This window comes from Dunckerocampus dactyliophorus, chromosome 9 (genome assembly GCF_027744805.1).
Source record: "Dunckerocampus dactyliophorus isolate RoL2022-P2 chromosome 9, RoL_Ddac_1.1, whole genome shotgun sequence".
NCBI lineage: Eukaryota > Metazoa > Chordata > Actinopteri > Syngnathiformes > Syngnathidae > Dunckerocampus > Dunckerocampus dactyliophorus.
Genome location: NC_072827.1, coordinates 24,145,713 through 24,154,512, shown reverse-complemented (window position 1 = coordinate 24,154,512; position 8,800 = coordinate 24,145,713). Strand labels below are relative to the sequence as shown.

Sequence of the window (8,800 nt, the reverse complement as noted above, 5' to 3'; positions counted from 1 at the left end):
ATACCATCACCTTTTTTTTTTTTAAAGAAATGTACTGAGCTCTGGAACGGCAGTATTTCTTCCACTCCACTTGATCATACCGATGGATATGAGAAGGTGCAATACGACTAAAGGACTGCGGTCGGCAGCAGGTTGCCGTTGTCGCGTCAAGCCTGTCACACTTAAGAAAACGAAGAAGAAGAAGAAGGAAAATGGCGACCTCCTTGCTGCTTTTTCGACGACTCCGGACAGTTAAGGTATTGCCCTCTACACTGGCTTGAAAAACTGCATGTTCATAAATAATGCTGTTTATAAACCATACTTTTAAAACTACATGTTTATAAACAGTAGTAGTCACTGGTGTTATACGTACTTTCTTGAATCAATGCTCAAAGTCTAGTCCTCTTTTAAATGTGACGTTCTAGATTAAGTAATATTTGTAGAAATCGTGGGGCAACGTACTACATAAAAGTGCGTGCAAATATCCAAATGCTGTTTATTTATTGTTAGGTGGTCAAAAGAGGTCATCGGTAATGATGGTGTTGTAAATGATTCGCTTTACAAGTACCAGGGCTGTATTGTACTTAGTCTTCTTTTAACGAACCAATTGTGGCCAGCTGGGGCATTCAATGGGTAACTATTAAGCAAAAAAACAAAGAATTTCGGCGGTGTATTTCCGTTTTTGTTTTTGTTTTGGCAAAAACAGGAAAAGAAAGAGGAGAGAAGCGTTTCACAATAAAAGCATGGTTTCATTTAGCTTGCCTGTAAATCAGGTCTTGTTGATACAAAGAAACACAACTGAGGGGTTTTAATCACGGCTGTTTCTCAATTCACGCTCTGCCATAGTGTAAATAGTTTAAAATTAAAAATAAAATAATTTTTTTTTTAAAGCACTCATGCGACATGCACTGACCTCCATCTGTTTTCTATTCCACTTATCCTCATTAGGGTCACAGGGGGATGCTGCAGCCTATCTCAGCTGACTTTGGGAAAGAGGCGGGGTCGATTGGCTGCTCGCCAGCCAATCGCAGGGCACATATAGACAAACATTCACACTCACATTCATACCTATAGACTATTTAGAGTCACCGATTAAACGAACATGCATGGTTTTGAAATGTGGGAGGAAACCGGAGAAAACCCACGCACACACGGGGAGAACATGCAACCTACATCTACATAGAGATGCCCAAGCTGAGATTCGAACGCAGGTCTTTCCGATCTCCTGTGTTTCCAACATGCTAACCGCTCGTCCTCCGTGCGAGTAATTTGTAATTGTACCAATATTTGCCCTTTTTCCTTTTGTTCCCAGTCGGGGACCTGGGGCATCCTAAAGAGCCACACTGGGGCTTTGTGCACCACACAGACTGGAGAGCCCATAAAGACTACAGAAAAGAGTAAGACAATTTTAAGCAAGAAAGTAAGATCTGTTAATGTTGTCTAGTTGTCACATCTGTCTACGTGTTTGATTTTTTTGGTAACTTTTTTCCCCTTTTTTTTTGGAGTTTTGGTATAATGATATTTTATTTAATTAATGGCCATTTATTTCATGATGCTGTCTTAAAAAACAATATGGACTGAAACATAAATTAATCAGATGGCCACCAGATACCAGGAAGACTCTTCAATAAAGTTTAAAGTGATGTTAAATGTTCATTTATCCATTTCATTACCCACATTTCTCATTGTTTTCTGTATGTCAAACCAATTATTCTCTATAAAAGTATATTTTTGTTAATATTTGTGGGTGTCTGGAATGGATGAATTGGATTTACATACTGTCTTATGAGAAAAATGGCATCTGTTGTCGTGCATTTCGTTTTTTGTCTGACTTTAACAAATTACGAAAACCAAAGTTTCATTGTGGATTGTTGATGTAAAGGGGGGCGGCTCGATTTTTTTCAGTTACCGGTAATTAATTTTTTTCTTCAGTTCCAGACAGTTTTTTCAGTTCTAGACAGTTTTCTCCTTCTGTCTGCCAGTGTGCCATATCTGCCAGCCAGTTTTTGTAGTACAGTCTGAGCCACTTGTTGGTAACACAAAGTGTAGGTAGACCCTCGGTCGAGAGTCTGCCTGCCATGAGCAGAAAAAGCAGCAAAGAATATTATAAAGCTGAAGATGTGTGGAGCAGCTGGTACAGAAGGAATTGCGGAGTGCAAATTTTGTTTTCAAGACTCCTTTCAATGCATAACAGCATCTTTAAATAAATAAATGTCCATGAAATAAATAAAATACCATTAATTACAAATTCCATTAAATAAATCTAAATGTGAATAGATAAGTGTAAATGTCAATAAACACAAAGGCAAAAAAAAAAACTATATATGTGTATGTATATATATATATATATAATATACACTACCTGTCAAGTTTTAGAACACTCCAGTTTCTCTGTAGGAAAAACCTACATTTTTAAGTGTTAAGATGGTCTGTCTCTCTTCCATTGGTAATCCCTTTTTTCTTGCCATTTTTGTAGCAACAAATGACTTTCTCCAGTACAATGCTGATCAACTGATGTTCACGAGGGTATAGTACCACAGTGTGTTCCGAACGCCATTTTTATGCAGGCCAAGGAGGTAGTAAGTACTGTACTCCAGAACTTGGAACACATTGTTAACCCTTTTTTTAAACCTCTGGCACTTAACCACTCACCTTGGTACCATTTCAAGCTATTCATTGAACTTGAATGACCTGAATTTCAATAAATAACTGGAAAAGTTGGGTGCTCTAAAACTTTTGACCGGTAGTGTATATTTATAATTTCAATCGAATTACTAAAAGATGTAATAAATTCACATTTAACATTTTAATTTTTGGCATGAATCAAACTATTGCTCAAACCACAATCAATGAATCAAACTTATTTGGACAACGTAAGAAACTTTCATTTTTTTAAGTTGATCAAGAAAATAGCTCCGAAATATTATGGTACCCGCCGTCAGTTTTTCATTTGTGCCCACTGTGTTTAAATTAAATGAACTTTTTCCCCCCACAGAGTAGTACAAGTTGTATAATTTGCCGTTTGTGCCACCACTACAGTAAATTGTTGCATGTACAAATATGAAAAATATATGTATGGTATTTGTCTTTATATTTGCTTTTTGATATTAGTTGTCACTTTATTTTTTTTAACCACAGTTGTCGCATTTATCGTCTTCCTCAGCACCACATGGTCCAGATGAAAGAGGAACCCTACTAGCATACAAGACAGTGGTTGCCTTCCCAGTTAGGGTTTCAAACCACGCAGTTGTTCCAACACAGCCTCTAGGTATAGCAGCGTCAGTTAATACTGGAGTGGACAAATTGCCTGTCATTGCTCGTTTTGAACCAGCTCTTACTAAGCAGGAGGTTTTCTCCGATTCAGTTCCTTCCTTGCATGCTGCTGTGGTGACAGTTCCACCGGTGATAGATGAAGCATTCACTCCAGCTGTACCCCCAGATCAGGCAGCCTCCACCAAGACGCCCTCCCCAGAAGCTAGCCCATCCTCATTGGCCAGTGAAGACTCTGACTCTGACTCTGACTCTGACTCTGACTCTGACTCTGACTCTGACTCTGACTCTGACTCTGACTCTGACTCTGACTCTGACTCTGATTCTGATTCTGATTCTGATTCTGACTCTGACTCTGACTCTGACTCTGACTCCGACAACACTGACACTGGAATCTCTGTGAAAGCGGTGCCAGAATTCCCACAGAATACACAAGCAAAATTCCAACAAGTCACATCAAAAGTGAAGGAAGGGGCTCATGAAACTAAGAGGGGGGCTTTGCCAGAGGCCATTAAAGTGTCATTGCCAGCAGGTGCTGCACATGCAGAAGCATCCAGAAGTACCACAGAGGATATCAGTCCTGTGGAAGAGGTCAAGCACTCTGTCCCACAAAATCAAGACATATCTGAAGATGTATTCAAGAGAAGCGAATTACAAAAAGCTCAGGCAGTTTCTCCTTCAGAGCTAATTGAGGATGTAGCATCACCCACTGTCCCAGTTGGTGAAAAAGAAACTGCAATCAAAGCTGTCACTGAGGTTGCATCTCCTGAACAGGACCCAACTAATGATGCCCTTGTGGAAACCACAGAGCCTGTATGTGCTGAATCCTCTGCAAATACTGTAGTCCCCCTTGTAGGAGTTGTAGTCCTTAAAGAAACCGCTGAAGCCCCCAGCAGAACTGCCACATTACCAGTGAATGATGCTGTCCCTTCTGGAGCAGCTACTGATGAGGCAGCCTCCATGATGGAAGTCTCCACTCCAATACAGAGTACCAGTGAGCTGTTGGACCCTGTGAGAGAAGAGCTACAGACAGGCACCCCAGTTGAACCACCTGAGGGTACACACTACAACACCCAATCCACTAAATCTATACCTTTTTATTCTTTGTGGATCTTTCAACCAAATTAATCTGCTTAGTCCTTCTCTCAGAATATTTTTGGTGTAAAGTAAATGTGTTCATCGGGAATCTCCTGGTTGCTGTAACGGCTTTTAAAAGAGGTCCAGAATTATTTGAACAGTGACATACCTTTGATCTTGCTTTTATACACCACCACAATTGAATCCAGTTAATGTAATAGTTTCAGAGTACTCTGTTCAATTTGCACAGTACTTCAATTTTCAGTGGCAGAAACGTATTGGCAAAGTAGCATAATTTTAAATATAATCACAAGTGTAAATGCTTGGATAAAAATCCTTTGCAGTCAATAGCACCTTTCACACTGCCAATGAAAATGCCAGCTTTTGCGCCTTTTAGCTATGAGGCTGGTCAGTGTCAAAAGCATTGGCATGGAATGGGGGAGTCAAATCAACTCCCAAATTTTCTGAGTTCTGAGATAGTATCACAGGCGTATCATTATGTTAGCAGTGTGAAAAAGGGTGCCGACTTCCGACTTGCCAGCACGAGCATTTGAAGTTTAACACCCGGGACATGCCTCATACACTGCTCTGTTGAAAGAAAGGACTGTCGGATAAGTACTGTATTTGTCCCCACGTCTGTAATCTGATCCCAGGAAGCCGCATCTCTATGTAAATGCCACACTGACACAAGAGTGCCCCACAAAGGTGGGTTCAGTGTGAATGACAAAGGCAAATATAATACCTTCTCAAGGGACAGTATTAAACTTCCCCAGTTCTGTGCCACCACGGGAAACTTGTGCATGACAAGTGTTACACTCAGCTGCAATGTCATTTTCAGACTTTAACGAAAAATATACACGGCCGACATCACGCCTACGCCATGCTCAACACATTAGCACATGCTGTTTTGTCACATGGGAGACATGCTGGGGCGGAGTCTTGAATCGACTACTTGTATCTGTACTTGTTTTTTTTTGCTGATATCGGCCCGATATCAATATCAGATTGGGACTTCCCTGATGGTGACATCACAGAGCTGGTGGATGTTGGACAACTTGTGTGGAAGCCCCACAAGTGCTCGATTGGGTTCAGGTCTGTGGACATACATCACCTTCACTTTCACTCTGTACCAATGCTGGCAGCATTTGTCTGTTTTTTATTTTTTTCAACACTATCCACCCACCCATCCATCCATCTTCTTTAGCCTACCTGGGTCTGGATGGTAGGGGCAGCAGTCTCATTAGGGAAGCCCAGACTCCCCTGTCTCCAGCCACCTTCTCCACTTCCACTGGGGAGACACCAATGCGTTCCCAGGCCAGCTGAGAGACATAATCCGTCCAGCATGTCCTTGGTTTAACCTTGGGCCTCTTGCTGGTTGGTTATGCCTGAAACACCTCACTAGGGAGGCCTCCAGGAGGCATGCGAACTAGATTCGCGAACCACCTCAATTGGCTCCTCATGATGTGCAGGAGCAGCAGCTCTACTCCAAGCCCCTTCCGAGCTCCTCACCCTATCTGAAAGGGTGAGTCCAGCCACACTACTAATAAAACGCATTTCGGGTGCTTGTTTTCGCGGTCACGACCCAAAGCTTGTGGTCATAAGTGATGGTAGGAACGTATTGACCCGTAAATTCAGAGCTTTGCCTTCTGGCTCAACTCTCTCTTCATCATGACTGTCAGGCACAGTGACTGCATTACGGTAGATGCTGTGCCCACCCACCTGTCAGTCTCACACTCCAGCCTTCCATTTGGTCGACATCCGTTGGACATTATGAGAAGATTGTACCCAAAGAATCAGATTTAACAGTTCAAAGTGTATGGTCCTGTGGAGCAGGCAAAAACATGAACGTGATAAATAGGGCAGGTGGCTTGCATGTTTCAACAACACGTACAGGTGTGTCGGGGTATACTCATGTTGCCATTTGATTTAATTTTCAGTGGATAGTGAATGTGTGGTCACTCGACAGTATATCCAAGTTTTAGTTCTATAAAATCGTCCCTTGAGAAGATGTGAGACTTGTACTCACTGTCGTGAAATACTGTCTCAGGTTCTACTGTTAGGTCTCAGATGCGCCAAGTCAGAATGTCATTGTGAAAGGGGCTAATGACTGTCCGAACACACAGGCATCAACAAATACAGATTGTCCCACATGGGGATAGTCTGTCATGCAATCACAAGTTTCATTTCAAATCAGTTGTGGGATTGTACAGAGGCAAAGTCATAAAAACTATCTTTTCCAAATATTTTTTGACCGAACTGTAATACCTTGTCAACTTTATTCATATGGGTTATTCTCTCTACCAATTACTACTTTTAACCTGACCTCATACTGTCGTTGGTTATTATTTGATGTAAAAAACAATGAACAAAGTATTTAAAATGTACCTATTACTAAAATGTTTGCCAAGACAAGGACAATATTGATTTAAAAGGCACTTAAATCAATATTATGTTAACACGATGGTTGGGTTGAAGTTAAAGGTCATACAGTATCAGTGCATGTACCTTGTCATCTTTTGTCAGCTAGTTTTTCAAGCATTCAGTCATTGTTTCTTATTTCTGTTCAAATTTGCTGGTGTCTATAGTCGTTTGTGCATGTTTTCTTCTCTGTCTTCATGATGCAACTTTCAGCTTCTTTCAATGGTTTTTAATTTGTATCTGAACTGTCATGCGTTTAATGGTTCTGATAAGCTGCGTAATGGACATCATTTAAAAAACCCTCACTCCTTTGCCCATGACATTTTCTTTTCTTCTTCTTTCTTTTAACCCGGTGTAGCTCTTCGTCAAGATGCCTCACTACACAGCACTGACTAATGAAAAACATGTGTGCAAATTCACTTTTTAAATGTTTGCGAGACATGACGCAATTTGCTGGTATACTCTTTTACAGATGGGGTTTCTGACAACTTATTTACGTTAAAAGACCCCTCTCCTAAGCATGACTTGTCACTCACATGGCTTCACGCTTTTCGGGGTAATGCAGCCTGCCACCACAGGAAATGGCCCACCATAAAACACCTTTGTCAGAATGTGTGAATGTGTAAATGATTAGTCCCTTCAGATTACCTTACATGGAAAGCTTATCGGAGAAGGACATTTCAATATGTGATTGCAGCTTTTGTTGTCTCAAAAAGAGTGATTGTGACACTACAGTACACTTTTTTTTCATAAATGATGAAAACATCTGTATTACTCAAGTTCATATATATACATTTGATTCCCTCCTGCAGAAGCTGCAACCGTGGCACCTCCTGAATCCGAAGAGGCTTTTGATAACAGCACTTACAAGAATAAACAACACCACGACTACACCCCCTTCACCTTTGCAGACCTGGATGTAGAGATGGCCAAGTTTCGTCTGCCTCAACCTTCTTCTGGAAGAATATCACCCCGACACTAGAATAGCTAAGGTGGCTACAACCGTTGAATAAATATGAAAGATGATTGATCAGGTGGTAATAGCTTTACACAATCTGTTATAAAGCTGTAAAAATATGAACACATAAAAAATAAAATGCCGGATAAAAAGGTCTTGTCATGAATATGCATATGTATGCGGTTCTTTGTGTTTGGAATTAGGTGTTAAAATCTGTCATGAATGCTGAGTATGCTATGGGAATGGACTGTAATTTGTGTTTTTTTCCTGTATTGCTGTTGTGCGATGAATAGCAGTATGAGCAAGAGTTTGTGTGTTATGCATCAGTTCTGTTTGGGTACTCCAGATTCCTCCCACAGTCCCCAAACATGTATGGTTTGGTTTATCAGGGCTCTATACTGGCATTGAATGTGAATGGTTTTCTCTTGCGCACACAAGGGATTTTTGCGTAAAATTGTTAAATGTACCGTTACCTTTTACAGGTGAACTTAGTGTTGATCAATTTTTAGGTGATGCCAAAAGGAAGAGGAGTTTAGATACTAATTCTATTTGAACCAGGAAATGTACATTCACACAGTTGTGAATTTAGCTATTCAGCTTAATGTTAGAGAGCAGCAATTACAGCAAATGCTGAAAAATGCTACAGTAGGACATGTGCATTGAAAAGGTTAAAGTCACATTCAGTTCACATAAAGGTTATTGTGCATTTTAAGTTCATCCTGAATTTTCACCCGAAAGCCCAATAACTCTAACTTATTGTGAATGGTACAATTGCTAATATGTCCAGCATGTGTATTCATTTGAAATGGAGCAAGGTCCTGTGACGCTATACGTGCATTATAAGACGATTGACTTGTCTTGTAGTAAAGGGGGCACTCGATGTTACAGTTCAAATGATCGCCTGTAGTGTGTCACCTTGCTTCCATACGCTGCGTTATCTGCTAGCATTTGTAATGTGCTTTTGTTTCGACGGAAATACATCAAACAAGCTCAAAATAGAGAGGGAAAACAACTACGATTCACCAAATCGCCGTCATTTGCCGGATATAAATGAATAGCGTTCTGCACAACGTCATTGTCCGCCCACCTTATAAATAT

General features: G+C 40.7%; 1 protein-coding gene across 1 annotated transcript; it reads left to right on the top strand.

Moving 5' to 3' along the window:
* The first annotated feature begins 67 nt into the window (after positions 1-67).
* On the top strand, positions 68-7,868 carry ndufv3 (NADH:ubiquinone oxidoreductase subunit V3). Its single transcript, XM_054786511.1, has 5 exons — positions 68-236; positions 1,292-1,376; positions 3,143-3,247; positions 3,344-4,306; positions 7,557-7,868. The coding sequence occupies exons 1-5, from the start codon at positions 192-194 to the stop codon at positions 7,724-7,726; spliced, it is 1,368 nt and encodes a 455-aa protein (XP_054642486.1). The 5' UTR covers positions 68-191; the 3' UTR covers positions 7,727-7,868.
* The last annotated feature ends 932 nt before the right edge of the window (positions 7,869-8,800 follow it).